At 41.0% G+C, this 20,362-nt stretch overlaps 1 protein-coding gene across 1 annotated transcript; it reads left to right on the forward strand.

Annotated features, from left to right (window-relative positions):
• Positions 1-1,334: 1,334 nt before the first annotated feature.
• On the forward strand, positions 1,335-20,110 carry OSTC (oligosaccharyltransferase complex non-catalytic subunit). The gene is made up of 4 exons (XM_027837629.1): positions 1,335-1,549; positions 13,092-13,185; positions 14,979-15,176; positions 19,494-20,110. The coding sequence occupies exons 1-4, from the start codon at positions 1,411-1,413 to the stop codon at positions 19,510-19,512; spliced, it is 450 nt and encodes a 149-aa protein (XP_027693430.1). The 5' UTR covers positions 1,335-1,410; the 3' UTR covers positions 19,513-20,110.
• Positions 20,111-20,362: the final 252 nt, after the last annotated feature.

Consider the following 20,362-nt stretch of genomic DNA (forward strand, 5'->3'; position numbering starts at 1 on the left):
ATGGGTTACTTCAAAAGATCTCAAGTTCCCCATCCCTGGGATTCTTTTTTTAAATTTTTTATTGTATCCCCAGTTACACGTAAAAACGATTTTAACATTATTTTTTCAAATTTTGAGTTCCAAATTCTCTCCCTCCTTTCCTTCTCCCTCTCATTGAGAAGGTAAGCAATCTGACACACGTTATACATGTGTAGTCATGCAAAAAGTCATTCTGTGAAAGAAAAAAAAAAGAAAAGTGGAAAAGTTTCTTTGATCTGCATTCAGGCTCCATCATTCTTTCTCTGGAGATGGACGGCACCTTTCATCTGAAGTCCTTCAGAATAGCCTTGGATCGTTGTATTGCTGAGCATAGCTAAGTCATGCACAGTAGACCGCCATACGATATTGCTGGCACGGCTTCACGGGGATTCTTAGAGCAGAGGCTTCATGGCCATTTGTCTGGGATGTTATCAAGGGGATGGTGCACTTTTCTGCTCAAGAATGCGTTGGACCAAATGACTCTGAAGCCCCTTCCAATGCTGAGATGACATAATAGAAAAGAAAAGGCGTTCTGCTTTCTGTATGGAGCTACAACATCCCGGGGTAATAGGATTGCAAGCAGCTGGGACTAGGCCAGGGGTCCGCTTTGTCCCAATAAAGCAGGTTAGGGGAGGCGCCCCTCTCCCCTCCCCCACCCCCATTTCACAGGGGTCAAAGTCAAGGGCAAAGGCGAGAGGCATGTTATATTAGAACACTGGATCTAGAGACCGAAAACCTGCGCTTGAACTATGACTCCACTTATTACTGGAGTGGGGCTCTTACGCACAAAAAACTAGGGTTCCTATCTCCTCTAAAAGGGTCCCCCCCAGCGCCAAGTCTTTCTCCTCAAGGAGAGGTAAAGCTCAGCGACTAGTACGCAACTTCTGGTCTGGGTCTGGGCTGCCAGGCAACCCAAAGCGCCCGCCCACGTGGCCGCTCATGCTCATCCAATCCCGGAGCTCCACGACGTCAGAGCCCGCCCAGGTCTGCGGGCGGCCAGTGGGGAGCGGCGAGGAGGGAGGGGGTCATTCAGCTCCTCCGCCGTCGCCGCGTTGAGAGCCGTGCGAGTCCTGGCCGGTTAAACCTTGTCACTCAATTGTATATTAAAAATCTCCAAATCCCTGAACATCTCCAGCGTCGTAAGACATCTTAAAATAATTGCATTTCATTTTTAAGTTTTTCTAGGGTTGCTTGCCGCGGTTCTCGTCTGTTCTTCCTCAGACTTTTTCTTAGCTTTCAGGACCCCGGCGATCCCTCCCCGAGCACGCTCCCCACCAAGGGTTCTCCTTCCGGTGCCGCGGCGGCGGCGGCGGCGGCGGAGGCGGCGGTGGCAGAGCCAGTGCCAGCGCCGCGGAGCGAAGGGCTCGGGGGCTGTTGCACGTCGCCGCCGACATGGAGACGTTGTACCGGGTGCCTTTCATGGTCCTGGAGTGTCCCAACCTGAAGCTGAAGAAGCCGCCATGGGCCCACATGCCGTCGGCTATGACGGTGTACGCCCTGGTGGTGGTGTCTTACTTCCTCATCACTGGAGGTAACGTCGGCGGGGCTCGGGTTCGGGCTCGGGGGATCCCAGCGGGCTCTTGCTCCGGGTTCACTCGCCTTACAGTATTCCCTTCGTCCCCACTTCACACAGGAGTAGTGTGTGTGTGTGTGCACGCAGACTCTTGTCACATTAATCTATCAATAAAACTAAAGCGCCTACTACGTGGCAGGCCCTGTGCTAACCCTAGGGACACCAAAGGAGGCGAAAGACAGCCCCCTGCCCTCAGGGAGCATACTGTCTAACGAGGGAGACCACAGGCAAACAAATTCATACAAAGTAAGCAATGTAATCTAATTCAGCCAACATTTATGAAGTGCCTACTACGTGCCAGGCACTGTGTTAAGTGCTGAGTATACAAAAAGAGATAAAAGCCGGTCCTTGCCCTTAAAGACCTTAAATCTAATGGGGCAAACCGTTCTATATAAAGCAAGTTAAATAATAATTCACTTCAATAAACATTGAATTATCCAAATCTAGGGGGCTAGTCCAGGAGTTCTTAGCTATTTCTGTGTCATTTGTAAGTCTGATCAGCGAAGGTTGTGAACCCCTTCTCACATAATGTTTATAAATGCATAACATAAAATATATGGGGTTACAGAGGAGACCAATTATGTTAAAGTGAAGGTTCCGTTCCTTTTCCCCTTCACACCCTTTCTGGTTACTTTGGGTTAGAAGTACCCTGGAAGCAGATCCAGAGTTAGAGACTTTCCTTTGTTCGTAGACAAAGTAATGTAAGCTTGGACATCAGAAGCTGGCAAAGAACCAGCCTGGTTTAATTTAGAGAAGTTCTTTGCCAAAAAGTAGAAGGATACTGGTAAGGAAATATTTTTCAGCACTGTAATTCACAGAATAAACTGTGTGGGAGGTTTGTCCTCCGCCTTAGTAACACCAGTGAAATCAGAAATCTTGGAAGCATTGTAGTGAGAAGTTGAAAATGGTGGGTCCTTTACGAGAGTGATGAGTTGGCAATCCAGTGATAAACCGCGTTTGCCTTGCCTCTTCCCTTCAACCCTTTAAAGCTTGACCAGCTGCTTTCTGATTTTATTTTGGATAAACTCTGCTTAGAAAAGTCTTTGAATCATAAATAAGCATTGTAGATTAAGAAAAGAGATATGTGACTTCATTGGAATTCTATAGAATGTCATAGCTGGAAGGGGCTTTAGAAGTCATCTAATTCCATTGAACCTTTATTGATGAGGAAATGTCTTAGGTTGTATAGACAGGGATAGTAGCCAAGACTGGGAAGGTGATAGTACTATCCCACTCTGTTCTGGTGACCCCAGCTCTTCTAGAGTATTTATTGTATTCATTTTGGGGCTTCGTGTAGTAGAAAGTTCTTGAATAGGCTGGAGAATGTTTTTAAAAGGGCATCTGGGATTGTGAAGGGCCTGGTGCCGAATGAGGATCAGTGACTTTCCCAAAGTGGAAGAAGGCATTTCGTACCTAGGGTTCTCACCTCGAACTCTTTTGAGGTTTTCAAGCAAAGACTGGATGACCACTTGTCCTGTATTTTGTAGAAAGGGATTCTTTTTCAGGTGCGGTTTAGAATAGATGGCTCCCTATTTTCCATCCCTCTTTGAGATTCTCTCACTACCCTGAGATCAAGCAGCTAGTTAGTAGTAGAGCTGAGATTAGAATTTGGGTCTCCTGATTCTCAGTTCACCAATACTCTTTTCGGTAGTTCACAACTCTTATCTGGAGAGCCTGCATTTATACAAGTTCTAAATATTGATGACAGTGAAGTGGAAATAATGTACTAGTTCCTATATAAATGAATTGAGAGAAAAATTCTACAACACTGGCAGTAGTCAGAAGTTGTTTAAGTATTTAGCATGTTACATTACAAGTGTCATTCAGTAAATGAAATTTTAAAAATTAATTTTCTTGTCTTTATAAATAATAGTTTACAGAATTACAGATTATTAGTGTCCAGAGGGGACCTTATTTTTCATTCAGTACCTTCTCACTGTGAGGAAACCAGGGACTAGAGTTCTGTAGCTGCATCCTCAATCTGCTGGTTTCTTTCCATAAACTGCATCCTCATCTACCAGCTTCTTTCCATTATGGAAGTTTTTAAAGTGAAGCTTTTAACTTTACCTGAAATTACTGTGTACCTACATTAGATTAGGCCTCTGCCCTCCCAGGAAGCTTTAGATCTCAGAAGTCTGTTGGAGAGTTTATAGACCCTACAAGCACATGAAGACTTTTTAATTTAAAGTACACCTCCCGAGTGGTTTCTTTAGAGGGTGCATCTGTGTTCTTTTATGACTTCATTCTCTGACCACTCCTGCTGCGGATCCTTGGATCATTATCTTCCTATTTTAAACATGAGTATCACCCAAGTATCTGTCCTTATCACTATTCTTTCTATACTGTCACATCAATCATTTTTATGTAGGATATGGATTTAGTTATCACCTCTCTGCAGATGACTTTTAGATCTGTATCTTCAGACCTGATTGATGCTCCTAGACTGGTTCCACCTTTCCAGCTGCCCCTTGAACGCATGGATGCCATGTGCATATTCAAATGGAACTTCAAGCATGCCTCAAACCAAGCTCATTTCACCTTACCCCCAGCAAAGCCCTGTCCAAGTTAAATCTTACATTCCCACATGTCTGGTAGATGTTGTTTTGTTCTCTCAAGTCCTCCAGTTTCAAAGAGAGTTGTTTTTGATTCTTTTCTCTATTTCTGTCCCTAGTGCTGTCAACTCTTCCTTTGAAGTGTATCCAACATCAGTCCCCTCTTTACCATCTTAGCTTAGGAGTTTCATTGTCTCTTGTAAAAACCTTCAGTCCAGATTCTTAGCTGTGCTCCCTGCCTTTAGACTTTCCTTTCTCTAGGGCAGTGGTTTTCATGTGACACAATAGTCCTGATTTTTTGCTAGATGGGTGAATTATATAAACTTACATGTGTAATTGTGTAAGTCTCTCAGCTCTTCTGTGATTTTTTTTTGTTATTCCAAATATTTTAATCAGAGTTCTGTGCACGGCATTTAAAACACCAGTTTGTGAGGATAAACTCATTAGAGAGAGAGAATACAGAATGCAGATAGCCACAGAGCTGAGGGATTTTCTTGATTTGGGACAGGATCTGAATTCACTGTTTTCTGATCAGCCTTGCGCTGCTCCGTAATCTTGTTCTTATTTCTATGTCAAAAATATCTCCTTCTTGGTGTCTAGGTCTATGGAGCCTCTTCTTGAAGTAAGCATCAGTAAGATGATTTGGAATTTTTACAACTGAAAGGTTAACCTTGGTGGAGGTGGCAATGACAAATTTCTGATGGGTCCTTTTCAGAGGAACACAGTTCATGGTCAGAGGTCCAGTCACCAGTAGCAAGCCACTAGCCCGCTGCTTCGGGAAAACCACTGTCTTGCCCCTGTGGCGGCCGGTGAGCATGATCAGAACCATGCCCGGGGTGATGGCTAGATTGAAGTCTCCTCACATGCTGACTGAAAGGCTTTTTGCCATGACTTAGCAGCTTTCTAGGCACATCCTCAGTAGGGCACTACCTCTGCATCTTTCGACTCTTTACCACACGGGTTCCTCCATTCTTATCACTACCAACTGGCTTTGAGATAGTAGCAGGCACCTTCTCTTTCTTTTTCCTTTCAATCTGGGTTTTTGGTGCAGCTTATTTCCGCTTGTACGTGGCTCTCCTGGAATACATTGCAGACCTAGAGTATCGACCGATCCCTCGGGCCAGGACTGGATTCCGACTGCAGTGCTTTCGGGGCTTTTTCACCACCTGTTCAGCCACATCTTCTTTCTTGTTTTTCTCCTTTTTTTTTCCTTTTGGACCTTCTTTTCCTTTGCTTCCTTTGGGGGTTTTTTAGTCCACCATCTTGAGAGAAGAGAAAGAGCTCTCCTGTGATTCTTCAGGAAAAAGAACAATACTGTGAAAGAAGCAAAAAAAAATTTGAGAACTACTGCTCTAGTTGGTGCTCTGCATAACATTTAGAAAATTGTACTGTTAAATGGTTTGGGTAGTGTCACTCACCTAATCAAAAACTTTAATAACTCTCCATTACTTGTCAGAGAGTCCGTAAGCATTTATTAAGTGCCCACTACGTGTCACACATTGTGCTTAGCACTTGAAGAAAGGCAGAAGACGGGCCCTACCTTTAATCACAATCAGATGGTGGAGACAGCATGAAAACAACTATGTACAGACAGGCTTTAGACAAAATAAATATGAAATGATTGACAGAGGAAAGGCACTAAAATTAAAAGGAATTGGGAAAGATTTCCTTTAGAAAGTGGGATTTTAGCTGGAACTCAGAGGAAGCCAGGGAAGTCAATAGGTGGAGATAAGGAGGGAAAGCATTCCAGGACAGCCAGAGAAAATCTCAGCCCAGACCTGAGAGATGGAGTGTTTTGTTTGAAGAACAACGAGGAGACCACTGTCACTGATCAAGGAGTGCATGGTAGGGAGGGCTGTATGGGTTGGGCAGGGAGGACCAGCACCTCTGATATAAGGGCTTGCTGAACCCTTTTCAGGGCTGCTCATATACCTTTGGTGTCTACCTGTCACCCAGCTCTCACCTGTGGCTCCAAGAAGCTGTAGCAGTGACCATCCTGTGGTAAAACTGTCTCGGCAGATGGGCTAAACCAGGTTGATGGTAACTGACAGTGAATTGGGGGATGTCTGCCACAAACATGTGAAGATTTCCCCCAGCAGAACAGGTGGATTAAAACAGTGTGTTCCATTGGCCATGAAGGTGGCTGAAACAGGTGCTGTGGAGAGCTTGGTCAGATAGCTGTTTAAGGTCATCCTGACTTTTGTCCTGCCCCTGGACTTCAGTGACTCTGGAAGAGAGAGTGAGGCTGATAACTTTGTGCAGCTCTGCCTCATTTAAATCCAATTCACAAGCAAGTCAGGGCATCACCTTGTGATATCATTGGTCCTCTTTGAAAATGAAGGACAGGGAGCAGCTAGGTGGTGCAGTGGATAGAGGACCGGCCCTGAAGTCAGGAGGACCTGAGTTCAAATCCAGCCTCAGACCAAACACTTGACACTTACTAGCTGTGTGACCCTGGGCAAGTCACTTAACCCCAATTGCCTAAAAAACAAAAAAAAAGAAAATGAAGGACAAACACCAACATGGTGGGGAATAAGGTCTAAGAAGAATGGAAAGGTATGTGTGGGAGGGGTCGGTTATTTGGCTTTGGGTGTCCCATGAAGTTTATGTTTGATCCTGGAGGTAATAGAGAGGACCTGCACTTAGGCAAATCACTTTGGTAGCAGAGTAGAAGATGGACTGGAATAGGGAGAGACTGGAGTCGTGTCAGGCAGACCAGCCAACAGATTGTTACAGTAGTCCACGTGTGGGGAGATGAGCATCTGCACCAGCGTGGTGGAGTATCAGAAGAGAGAAGGGGATGTATTTGAGGTATTTTTGCAAAGGTGAAATCCACTGGCTTTGGCAACAGATTGGATATACAGGGGGTGAGAGGAAGTGGAGAATCAAGAGTGGCTCCTTGGTTTTGAGCTTGGATGGCTGGGAGGATGGTGGTACCCTTAGCAGTAATAGGGAAGTTTGGAAGGATGAGAGGGTCTGCAGGGGGAAAATGAATTCAGTTTTGAATGTGTTGAATTTGACATTTCTGCAGGACATGTAATTCAAGAAGGCTAATAGATAGTTGGATGTGACACTAGGTCAGTGGAGGTCGATTTAAGAATCATCAATCAGCATAGAGATAATTATGAATCCATAGAAATTGATGAGATTACCAAGTAAAATAGTATAGAGGGGAAAGAAAAGATGACCCAGGACAGAATTCTGTGGAACATCCATGGTTTTTGGACACAGCCTGGATGAAGTTCCGTCAGAGGACATGGAGAAAGAGCAATCACACAGGTAGAAGGAGAACCAGGAGAGAGCAGTATCATAGAAATCTAGTGAGGAGAATTTTGAAGAGCGAGGAGTGGCAGGGTCAGAGGCTATAGAAAGTTCAAAGGATGAGAATTGAAAAAAGGTCATTTGATTTGGCAGTTAATTAAGAGATCATTGGTAGTTTGGAGAGAGCGGTTTTGCGTGAATTATGAGGTCAGAAGCCAGGCTGTAGAGAGTTGAGAGGGAGAGCGGAAGTGGAGGCCCTTATTTTCGAGAGCCCTTGCCAGGAGTTTAGCTACAGAAGGCTGGAGAGAGATGGGACAGGAGCTAGCAGGGTTGGGTGGATCAAGTGAGAGTTTGTTTTGAGGATGGCGGAGACATGGGCATATTTGTAGGCAGTAGGGGAGCAGCCGTAGAAAGGGAGATGTTAAAGATAAGTGAGAGTAGGGATGGTAGAGAAGGCAATATGTTGGAGAAGATGGGATGGAATGGGGAAATGGGATCAGCTTTGGCAAGAAGGGCCACCTCTTCATTTGAAATGGTGAAGGAAGAGATAGTGGCAGAAGGTATCTGGGTGATACAAGAGAGGGACAGGGGAGAAAAGGGAGTTCTTGGTGAATGGCCTTAATTTTTTCAGTAAAATATGGAGCAAGGTTATCTGTTGAGAGGGGGTGGGGAAAGAAGGAGCTGAGGAATTAAAGAGGGTTGAAAAGGTCTGAAGAGCTGTTGCGGTGAGATACTGAGTTAATTAGGGAGCTGTAGAATGCTTTGCAACATTGAGGGCCCAGTTGAGGTTGCACAACATAAATTTTTAGTGGACCTCATCAGCATGATTTTGTGATTTTCTCCACCTTTGTTCAGTAGCATGTATGTAGGAGCAAAGGCAACAGATGGTGGGGATGATCGGCTTGGCAGGGCACAATCGAGGTACAAGGGGGCAGAGGTTTCAAGAGACTGTATAGAGTTGAACTGGTTCACCAAGGGTCAAAATAGTGAAAGGAGGAGATGGCCTGAGAGGGAACTGAGGGGTCACAGTATTGCTTGAAGCTTGTGGTGTGGATGAAGAACAGGGTAGAGGGAGAGGTGGAAGGACAATAGATTGTGATCAGATTGGGGAGTTTCAGGATTCATAGAAGTGACACACTTGTGTGGAATGCCAAGTTCAGACCATCGCTGTGGGGCTGGGGTGGAACAGAGGAGCAGGTCAGGAGAAGTTAGGGTGTTTGAAAGAAGTATAAACATAGATATTGAAGTCCCCCAGATACCGTTAAAACTCACTATGGACAGACTTCAGCCTGCCTCATTTTTCGCCTCCCACATCCTCTTCTTCTCCCTTCTCCCATTCCTATTTTATTTTGCTGTTTCTCATCTTCCATGATGTCGCTCATTCCTGGAATATCCTCCCTATCCTTCCATTGCCTCCTGTTGAAATGAGACAGTATGGTATCATGAATAGAGCACTGGATTTGGGGTCAGCAGATACCTGAATCTTGTTCTGCTTTCTGATACTTATTAGCTGTGTGACCACAGGCACTCAACTTAAGCTGCTTAAACACCAGGGTCTCCATTTGTTAAGGGTAATCTAGCATCTGCTTAACACGGCTGTTGTGAGGATCAAAGGAAATGTATCGTCTGCAACTCTGAAAGGACAGCCATCACTGAGGGGAGCATCAGTATGAAGAAGGGACCTACTTTCCTCATTACCATCAGTACGAACCAATGACCAACTTCCAGTGACAGGAGGGTAAGCTTAGGAGTCCTGGGAGCGGTCCCCGAGACAAGGCCTGTTTCTTGTCCAGTCCCTGAAGCCATCATCTAGAGGAGCAACCCCTGTGCAGAGGGGCCTGGCAGCTGCTTCACATGCTACAGCTTCTACAGAACTCTTCAGCAACCACGACTGTGCAGGACCAGGACAAGAAAGTGCTCACCACCAGTCCTTGGTACTGTCCAGTGGCTCAGCATCAGAAACTGATAATAGCTTTATCTGTAGAAATGATGTTACAGAAGAGATACTGCCATCTGCTTTGCCGCTGCACTCGAAGGACAATGAGACCTTTCCATGTGTCTGGCAACTGAAGCCTCCTCTATGTGTTGTCTCCCCCCTTGAGAGCAAGTACTCTTTTTTCTGTTTGTATTCCCAGTGCTTAGCATAATACTTTAACATAGTAGGCATTTCAGTCCTTTATGATTCATTTATATATTCAGTTATGTTATTCCCATTTCTCAAGGCAATGCTCAGGTGCCACCTCCTCCATTAAGCCTTTCCTAATTCTTCCAACTAGAAGAAATCCTTGGCTCCTTTGTACCGTTACCACATTGTTGTTATTCAGGCTTGTCCTGAGACCCTGTGGACTTTTTTTCTTGGCAAAGATGTTGGAGTATTCTGCCATTTTTTCTCCAGTGGGTTTCCATTTTATAGATGAGGAACTGAGACAAGTAGGGATTAAGTGGCTTGTGCAGGGTCACACAGCTAAGTGTCTGAGGCTGGATTTGAACTCAGATCTTCCTGATGCCAGGCCAGTGCTCTATCCACTGAGCCACCTAGCTGCCCACTACCACAGTGTAATTTGTGTTATAGTTATTTTTCGCTATGAGTAAATTATGATCTTCATCAGTGGAGGAAAATGCCTGTAGATTTCATAGGGTCTGTAGTTGGAAAAGGACGTTAATCCCTGAGTTTGCAGATAAGCGTGACCAGTCTAAGGGTTTGTTGCTCAGGATCTCACAGGTAGTAAGTAAAAGAGCAGATATTTAAAAGCTGGTCTCTGACTTTAAAATGCTAGGCCTGAAGTAAGGAAGACTCATCTTCCTGAGTTCAAATCTGGTCTCAGATACTAGCTGTGTGACCCTGGGCAAGTTACTTAACCCTGTTTACCTCCGATTCCTCATCTGTAAAATGAGCCAGAGAAGGAAATGGCAAACCACTCCAGTAGTTTCTTTGCCAAGAAAACCCCAAATGCAGTCACAAAGGATTGGACATGACTGAAAAAATCCACTGCTCTTTCCGTTGGTATCAAATTTGATATTTGAGGTTAAGACTACAGATTCATCAAAGCACGTGTCTTCACTGCCACCGCCGCCACCAACTTACCTTCCCCTATTAGACTATTATCTCTGGTAACTTGCACATAGTAGGTGCTTATTACATATTTATTGAATATGACTGGATGAATGGGAGAATGTTAGAGCCTTTGCCAGAGACAGACAAGTTAAGAGGTACAACTAACTTGGGAAAGATAATGAGCTTCCCCTTTGAGGGCCAGGATCCCTATCTGTAACTGAATATTTGTCAAATGAATGAGTTTGATTAATGTTCAATTTAAATGTTAGAGTTATTCTTGGGTGTTATTTAATACATTATTTTCATTATTTAATTGATTGGAAGCAAAGTATAATTTTTTTTCAGATTGTTTAAGTTGTGTAGAACCTAAATCAAACAAGTGTAATAAAACATTTTCTTAAATTCCCGATGGCCTTTATACTTAACTAGACAAAACAATTTGCAAAGTAAGTTTGTAATAAATTACTGTTGTTTAATTTGGTCCATTTCAGTTTCCAGATTTGCTGGAAGGAGGAAAATTCTCTCCTCCTCTCCTAAAAACTGAGATTTGAGGGTATCGTGTCATTAAAGGCCAAAAGAAGGCACAGAGAGTTAGTTTGTACTGGGGAAAAGTTCTTTATGACCGTAGTCATGAAGAGAAGGAATCTGGACACAGGAATGGAGCAAATAAATAATACAGCTTGACAGCAAGAAGATACAGGTATGGCCACTCGGGTTAGAGGCTACAAATTGCCATTCTTGAGGGGAGCCCAAAGCTAGATTTAAAGTTAAGTAAGTGGAGAAAAGCACATAAGTTTATTAGAAAAAGGAAAATAATATATATCATGTGAGGATCACGAGAGTTCAGGGCTCTGTAACTGGACGTATTGGGAACATTGAGGCTAAAACACTGTTGTTTCCAGGTATCCTTATGGGGTATTGTGTTTTAGTCATCAGTGTTACTGTTCGAAGTTTGCTGTTACTGCCAACATTATCCTATTGAATATTAACTGGAAGGTTAATAATAATACCTTCATACTGATTTTAAAGTCATAATGAGAAAATAATCAAGATTATCTGTCAGTGTTTCAAACCGGTTTTTTTTTTTTTTTCAAGCAAGACTTTCAGATAAGGTTATAATAATTGTTTGGATATATCAATCACTCCCCAAAATTCCCTTCCTACAGTATCTTCAGTTGGCCATCGAGTCTGCTATTTGCCTGGTACTGTGTTAGGTGCTGGGAATATGAGTACGAGGAATGAAACTGTCCCTACTCACAAAAGGTTAGGCAGAAAGATGTATAATACAGTGATTGGCAGATGTAACTTTCTACTTTGCAGTGATCTTGTTTTTAATTGCCAAATCTAATAACCTTTTCCCAGTCACTCACCCTCTTCTCCCTGTTTCCCTGACACTACTCTGTTTTGTTTTCCACCTGTCTGTTTTCTTCTCTACTTTGATGCATCTTTGTCCAGGTAACGTCTACTGGTAGAGGGGGTCTGTTCTGGGTTCTTTCTAAATACTGTTTCTCTTGATGATCTCATTAGCTCCAATAGATTCAAGTGTTACCTGTCTGCTAATGATTCTGATCTACTTATCTAGCCACAATCTCCAGACATCTTGAATTGGATGTCCCTGTGATGTCCCAGACATCATAGATTTTCCATGTCTCTATTACTGTTGAGATTATCACCCAGTTTGTCCTGTTTGCATTGTTTGTATATTGTCTCCCCATTGAATTGTGAGCTCCTGGAGAGCAAGGACTGTCTCTTGACTTTCTGTATTCCCAGCACTTAGTGTGGTTCCTGGCACATAGTAGGTGCCTGTTGAGCAACTCTTAGTTAACCATTTCTAAACAAACAAATAAATAAATAAAACAAATGTTTTAACTTTAGTACTCTGATATAGCCATTTAATTTGACTTGAATTTGGCCTGAATTAATTTGATTCAGCTGCATCTTGGTGTTGTCTTAATTAACATTATTGTGGTCATTGTATATTTTTATTTCAGCTCTACCACCTTATATGTTGGTTCAATCAGGTCTTCCTTTGTTTTTCTGTATATTGTGAAGAATATTCTTCATGGTGTAATAAAATGTTAGGAGTCATATAACATGTTCACATAATGTTCATATAACACAAATAGTGGAACTATTTCCCAGTCATTGGACACATAATTGGTTTCTAGATTTTTGAAAATGCTTGGTCTTAAAATTAAAGACATTAAAATATTTCATTTGATTTTAAGTTTAACATGTATAGGATGTCTCAAGAAATAACTCACATTTTAAGGGAAACAATTTTTTGAAATAGTTATAGAGTACATTTTTTTTGTTTTTTTGCTGAATTCAGGCCATAAATTTATATTTCCCTTTAAACAAAAATTGGAGGCCTTCTCCAATATTGATTACTTTGCAGCAATACTAAAAATTAAGATGACCTCATTCTTATTTTGAAATAATTTTCTAAAATTCTGAACACAAAGTTAAAGGGGCCATATTTTAAGTAGACTAGGTCTTGTTTGATCTTTGTAGTTGGAGAAAAGCAAATCTTAAGCATTTTTTATTTTAATAAAGTATTTTATACCTTTAGAGATAAAGGAAAGCTATAGCCTTATTAATCTAGTCTAATTTTCACTTATTTTCCACATAGGAATAATTTATGATGTCATTGTGGAACCTCCTAGTGTTGGATCTATGACAGATGAACATGGACATCAGAGACCAGTTGCTTTCTTGGCATACAGGTAGAAGTTATTTTGTTAAAGTAACTGGGCAGTGGAGCGGGGGGGAGTAGGAGGGAAAGAGAACAATGTATGCTTATTTTAAAATGCAACCAAATTTCCTTATGGAAGGCACCATTATTTAATTATTAAATTGCCTTCAATACTGGATTTTAGAGTGACTGAGTTTATTTTTTCTCTAGGGGTAGTATCTCAGAAGCATCTCAGTATCATCCTGTAGTGGACAATTCATCAGCCGAGGTTGCTGCCATAAGACTTTGGGAGGACTGGACTCTTTCTCTTAGGCTTAGTGGAATGTCTCCATCCCTCCAGTCCCTGGTGTCACATCTCATTCTTTCTGTTCCCAAGTTCTCTGGCCTGATGGTACTATGCATTGCTATGCTGGTGCCATTGTAACCTAGGCAGATTTCTGTCATTTGGAGCTTGAATCTCTGAAGAGAGAGAGCAGAAATTTAGGAGGTTTTGAACTCTTTTAAGTCCAAACACATGTGCTCCCCTTTTCCCTTTGTTCCTCAGCTCTCCTGCAGAGATCTTTGCAGCACAGAACAGTACCCCGGTGCTGGCTATTGAGGCCTTAGCATATTTCTGCAGTTTGGCGCTTGGATCTCCACGGCACTAGAAGGGGAAAGTAAGGGGGTTGCATTTTGTCGCAAGCCCATGATTAAGTGGCTAGTTAGTGTGGTTGGCAGTGGAATGGTGAGTGTTGAGTTAGGCATTAGTTCATGGAGTTTTTATCTTTGGGATTCCACGTGTCCTTGACCATGGAGACTGCTGAAATTATTTATTAGTGCATAATTTCTGTTTTTGAGAGGTTGTGAGGATTAGAGAAAATGTCCACTCTGCCATCTTGTTGGGCCTGTGACCCTGATTTGATTTCTTATAGCAGTGATCCTTTATGTGGAGTCTGTGAATTTTTTTTTAATTTTAGTGATTGTATTTTAGTATAATTGGTTTCATTTGTAATTTCCTTTGTATTTGATTTTACACATTTAAAAACAATTTTCCAAGAAGGCGTCTGTGACACACAAAAGGTTAAGAACCCTTGTCTTACAGGAATTATGCTTTCTATAGTCACTTGTTTAAGAAAAATCCGCCTTCTTTAAGGAAAGGTAGCTATTTAAAATGAATACATTATAGCATATGTAATTAATAAAAATGCTTTCTTTAAGCTTGTGGGATTTAAGATCAGCCTTGAAATGTTCTCAGTGTGATGAATTATGTTGAAGTAATGAGTATTGCTCTCTAAATATGTAATATTCCCTTAAAAAATTTCCCCTCTAAAAATGAAAATTTTTTTTACCTATCACACAAGAAAATATCTGTTAAGTTAAAATTCATTTGCCATTGATAATACATATTTGAATTTGTGTAAATGTTTTACACCTGAGCTAAGAGGGCAGAATGGCATTCCATAGGAAAGTCAGTTTTGAGTGCAATGCAGCTAAAATGTCAATTTTTTTCTATAGATAGTATCATAAGGAAATGAAATAAAGGATTAGAATTAACTTATTCTAGATAGTAGACTGGTTGTAAAATTCAGAATGAATGGTTGACAAAAAACAAGAACAACAACAAAAACAACACAAACTAGAGTTTGGTTTCAGAGAGTAGAAAGAGCCGTTTGACAAATCCAGCCAACACAGCAACCTTGTCTGCGATCTCCCACTTCTGCAAAGAAGGTGGGGGTTAGGGCTGCATTTAAGAATCTTAGTTTCAAACTAAAGGGAAAACTAGTCTTGAATACAGGAAGTTTTCATGTTTATAGTTTTTGCAGAAAATTATTCTTTCTTTTGCAGAGTAAACGGACAATATATTATGGAAGGACTTGCATCCAGTTTCCTGTTTACAATGGGAGGTTTAGGTTTCATAATCCTAGACCGATCCAATGCACCAAATATTCCCAAGCTCAATAGGTTTCTTCTTTTATTCATTGGTTTCGTCAGTGTCCTCTTGAGTTTCTTCATGGCGAGAGTGTTCATGAGAATGAAGCTGCCGTAAGTCATTAAGCATTTTGGTTCATGGTACATAGGATTATTAGTTGTAAAGTTGAATAATGTACAAAACATAGCATAAGAAATATTTTGAGCTTGAAAGGACCTTAATGCTCATTATTATCAAACTCCTTTTGTATTTGAGGAAATTGAAGCCAGGGAGGTGAGAGAGATGACTTGTTACATAGCTAGTCCGTGAATAGGCTTGTCCTAGAACCTGGACCTCTTCATTTAGCCCGTTACATCTAGGCAGAATGGAGAATTCCAGAGATGGATCCTGATGTTAAAAATTTGTGTGTCCAAAAATGTGCCCAAAAGTGTAATATATTCTGAAAGAGACCTATTTTAGATGTGCGTAATTAGCCCAATTGGCCATTCATTTCTGTCGTGCTGATGTAAGATTTTATTTCTTAAGAAGTATTAGTAAGGTCGTTGACATTATTGTGTTTTATTTCCAAATTTTTCTGTAGCTTTGGAGGTTTTCTTTTTTGTTCAGTTTTATTTTTATTTTCAGTTCCAAATTCTCTCCCTCTCTCTACCCTTTCCTCATCAAGGCAAGAATTACAATATCTGTTATACATAGGAAGTCATGCAAAACATATTTCTGCATTATTCAAGTCGTGTCTCCCCTTCCACTACCACTACCACTCAAAAAAAAAAGGAAAAAGAGGGGGAAAAAATGATGATTCATTCTGTATTCTGTCCATTAGTCTATTTGGAGGTTGATAGCATTTCTCATGAATTTTGGAGGTGTTTTGAAAGAGTTGCCTATATAATTTTGACACGGATTCCATGGACCTCACGTGGAAATCGGTCATATATTTTTTCTACATTTCCTAAACCTTTTGTAGATTTAGCTTCTAAACCTAGCATGCTACTAAAACTTGTTTTTTTCTTTAGACAATGTATGCAACATTTCCCCACCCACAGTCCCACCACTGGACGAATACTTTTCTCTTTCTTTTTTTTTTTATTATTAATTTATTTTTGGTTTTCAATAATCACTTCCATAACCTTTTGAGTTTTAAATTTTTCTCCCCCTCCTCCCCGCCTCCCTCTCCATGATTGCATGCAATCTGATAGAGGCTCTACATATACATATTCCTATTAAATATATTTTCACATTAGTCATGTTGTAAAGAAGAATTAGAACCAATAGGAGGAAACAAAACAAAACAGAAGGAAAAAAAAGAGCAAATAGCACACTTCGATCTGCATTCCAACTCCACAGTTTGTTCTCTGGATGTGGATAGCATTTTCCATCATGAGACTTTTGGGTCAAGTCTTTGATCCTTGCATTGCTGAGAAGGGCCGAGTCTGTCAAAGTCAGTCATCACACAGTGTGGCTGTTACTGTGTACAACATTCTCCTGGCTCTGCTCACTTCACTCAGTATCAGACCATACAAGTCTTTCCAGGTTTTTCTGAACTCTGCCTGCTCACCATTTCTCATAGCACAATAGTATTCCTTCACATTCATATGCCACAAACTTTTGTTTTTAAGGTCACCAGTGACCTTTTAAATGCCAAGTTGGATGGCCTTTTCCCAGTTGTCTTCCTTCCTGATCATCTGAACAGCATTCCCTGCCTGGCCCTCTTAGGATAGACTCATGGACCTCAAGCTGAGTGGGGTAGCAGAGGCCATTTAGTTCAGCTTTCTCATTTTACAGATAAGAAAACTGAGGCCCAGTCAGCAAGATCACCCTGGTAGTAAGCATTAGAGATGAGCTTTCGATGGGTGTCCTCTGACTGCAGTCCGCTTTCCTTCCCCTGTACCATGCAGCTCCTCTTCCAGCTCTTTCCTGGTGATCTCATCAGCTCCTCTTCCCTCCCTTACCCTCCCTTCCTTTCCTCTTCTCTCCTTTCCACATCTAGCCTTGGTTCCTATTTTTTGTGGGAACATTGAAAATAGAGTAGGCATTGTAAAGTATATGCAGATTATAAAATATTGGCTGTAAGACTCCTTGAATTTGGTAAGGCTTAATGTTTTATAACTGAAAAATTTTGCAGTGTCTACTCTCTATTTATTTGGGGTTTCTCCTGTTTTCCAATCCCTTGCCTTACATTCCCCACCCCACTCCACTCCCCCATTTGTGGTATGGAAATACTTCAAGATGAAAGAAAATGACTAATGTTTTGCTGAAATGGAGAGGAAAACATATCACCATAGCTCATTTTCATATAAACACAAAACCACAGGATGTACAAATATGATCATGTCCTATCAGTTAAATGAAAACAAATTTTTATTCCTTCAGGCTTCACCTCACCAAGATGGGGCAGGTGGTTTTCTGCAACATTGAATTACTAGGAATTATTATTTACACTGGTTATTTTATGCAGACATAACTAGTATGTAGTTTAGTATTCTGAATTTAGATACGTTCTTTCAATAGTATTCACGTCTTTTGTTATTCTTAAGGTTACAGGAACAGATTCTGACTTCTAGACTTGCTTTTCTTTTTTTAATTTTTAATCTTCATAAGGAATACACTTCTAGACCTTATTCACAGTCAGCTAAAATACCACTTTCAGATACCCCACCTACTCAGGGAGTCCACATTTATAGTTCAGTAGAAAAAATTACTTATTTCAAATTAGTTTATTTTTGAGTGGATAGAGCACTGGCTCTGAAGTCAGGAGGACCTGAGTTCAAAATCCAGCCTCAGACCAAACACTTGACGCTTACTAGCTGTGTGACCCTGGGCAAGTCACTTAACCCCAGTTGCCTTAAAAAAAAAAATTTATTTTTGAGGTCTAGCCAGGAGGACAGAATTGTTTGTATTCACTAATCCCAGATCAAAAAGCCATCTAGAGAGCCCACAAAGAAAGCACTGAATCCTCCCATCGTGAAAATGGGTTTGCCCTTCAGAAGCAAACTTTATCTTGTATTTGAGAGTTGTATTGAACTACTTATACTTAGTGTTCAGGATTTTTAATGATTTGGTGTAATAATTAAAAAGATAAATATTGTTGTATATTACTGTTGCACAGTCATTTTGGGGAAACTGTGGCCACCTGTCAATATATGATCACTTTTTCTAAAACAGTTTATTCATTTTTTGGTCATAATTTAAATTTTAAAAATATTTTAATGTTTAAAGAAAAATGTCAAAACTTGGATTTAACTAAACTATCATATCAAAGGGCTTTCATGGCCCCTGTTTGCATGAATGTGAGGGCCTCAAGCCGATGTGTCACAGTGCCTGACTTAGAGACCGTGAATGGCAAGGCAAGCTGCTGCCAGTCATCTTCTCCCTCCCTCAAGGGTATCTCACGTGGATATCCTCCATCCCCTTCACAGAGGCATGTCTTTTTCTCCCTCACAGGCCATTCACTGTCATTTTTTTTACATCACCACATCTTTTCCACATTATCTGAAGAGCTGAATCGACTGATCATTTAAGTCCTAGAACCCCCAGTTCTACTTGTAGGAGTAGTTTGTGTCTTCAACAGGGGACTGCATTCTGGCTTTTAAATTTATAAGGAATTTTCTTTTTTTTCTCTTTTTTTTAAAATGAATTTTTTTCAAGTGAAGATCTGCCTTCTTTCCCTACCACATTTCCCTGTCCCTCATTGAGAAAGCAAGGGAAACCAAATTCCCTGTAAATAGTATAACCAAGCAAAACAAGCTCCTGTATTGGCCACGTCCCAGAAAATTACATCTCAATTTGCATTTACAGTCTATCACCTCTATCAGGAGTTGGGTAGCCTGTTTCATCATGAGTCCTTGGGAATTGTGGTTAGTCATAGTGTTAAGTTCCTAGGATTTTCAGAATGCATTGTCTTTACAATATTGTTGATATTATATTGCTCTCGTTATAAATCGCTCTCCTGGTTCTGCTCACTTTACTCTGTGTTGGTTCATACAGATCTTCCCAGGCTCCTCTGAAACCATCTCTTTCATACACATTACAGCATAATGGTCTTTCGTCACATACATATGCAATGACTTGTTCAGCCATTCCCCAATTGATGAGTAGTCCCTCAATTTCCAGTTTTTTGCTACTGCAAACAGAGCTACTAGTCTTTTCCTCTTTCATCTCTTTGGGTATATGAAATTTTCTCTTTCCTCTGCTTTTATCTTTGTCTTTTTGGACTCTGATTTATTAGCGTTTTTTTCTAGTCATTAGTAAGATTAAAAATGGGTCATTAAAAATGTCACTATGGAAGCACCATAGTAGTAGCACCTCCCTCGCAGGATTGCTGTTAAGATCAAAGGACATGTATGAAAAGGGCTTTACAAAATAAACCAGAGACAGTTGGAAAGATTTTGAATGAAATGACTTAATTCTTGCTTTTCACTCTTACATTTCTACAGGGGCTATCTGCTGGGTTAGAGTTCCTTTTGTGAAGACACAACCGTAACTGGATTTGCTCCTTTTAATGGCGTTTCAAAGGCCGTTCTGCCCGCCAGGACAAAGCTTGGAACATGGATTTACTGTGTCTCAGAATGACATAAGGAAAGGCCTGGTGTAAAAATGCAAAAGGTTTTAGTCCAATTTTTGGAAAAAACCCTCTTGGTCCCCTTGATGTGATCATCTTATAATAATAATAGTAATAACACCATTGTTTTTCTATATTGACCCACCATTCATGTCAAGTAATCACATCTGTCCTCTTTGTTTTTTCCCCCCATTTTTGAGAGAAACTATTTTCCTTTGTATAATGAAAGTATTGAATAAAGTATTTCCTTATTTCCTACAAGCCTCTTTGTAAATTTCACCTTTTCAGGAAAAGACACTTTTGGTGAAGATGTGCACAAGTCCATTCAGGGAGCTGGAGCCTCCAGGCTGATGACTCTGTCCAGGGCTCAGCTTTGCCTTGACCCTTCATTGTTTTAAGTGTAGCTCTCAAAGGCTGTGATTTTGTGTGAGACTGTGTTCCCTAAACAGTAAGATGTATGAAAGGAGCCTAAATAAATCATTTTTCTACTGACCTGCTTGTGTGTGTGGTATCTGAAACTAATATTTTAGCTGGTTGAATGAATGCATAACCTTATAGCTACAGCATCATAGGATTTGTCTTTTTCTTTTCTTTCTTTGTTTCTTTCCTTTGGGGGGTTGGGGGGAGACTGAGTCTTCCTATCTTGCCCAGACAGTAAATATTCTTGGGCTCCTCTTCCACTGCCGATTGTTAGGACTCTTTTTTTTTGGTGAGGCAGTCTTGACTTGCCCAAGGTCACACACC

Source organism: Vombatus ursinus, unplaced genomic scaffold (assembly GCF_900497805.2).
Source record: "Vombatus ursinus unplaced genomic scaffold, bare-nosed wombat genome assembly UNPS02014821.1, whole genome shotgun sequence".
Classification (NCBI taxonomy): domain Eukaryota; kingdom Metazoa; phylum Chordata; class Mammalia; order Diprotodontia; family Vombatidae; genus Vombatus; species Vombatus ursinus.

What these genes read in the sequence shown, in the direction of transcription:
- OSTC (XM_027837629.1), top strand. Translation starts at nt 1,411, where the DNA reads ATGGAGACGTTGTACCGGGTGCCTTTCATGGTCCTGGAGTGTCCCAAC. An exon ending in TTACTTCCTCATCACTGGAG is followed by an intron (nt 1,550 to 13,091) that starts GTAACGTCGGCG and finishes TTTTCCACATAG; the next exon opens with GAATAATTTATGATGTCATT. An exon ending in GTTGCTTTCTTGGCATACAG is followed by an intron (nt 13,186 to 14,978) that starts GTAGAAGTTATT and finishes TTTCTTTTGCAG; the next exon opens with AGTAAACGGACAATATATTA.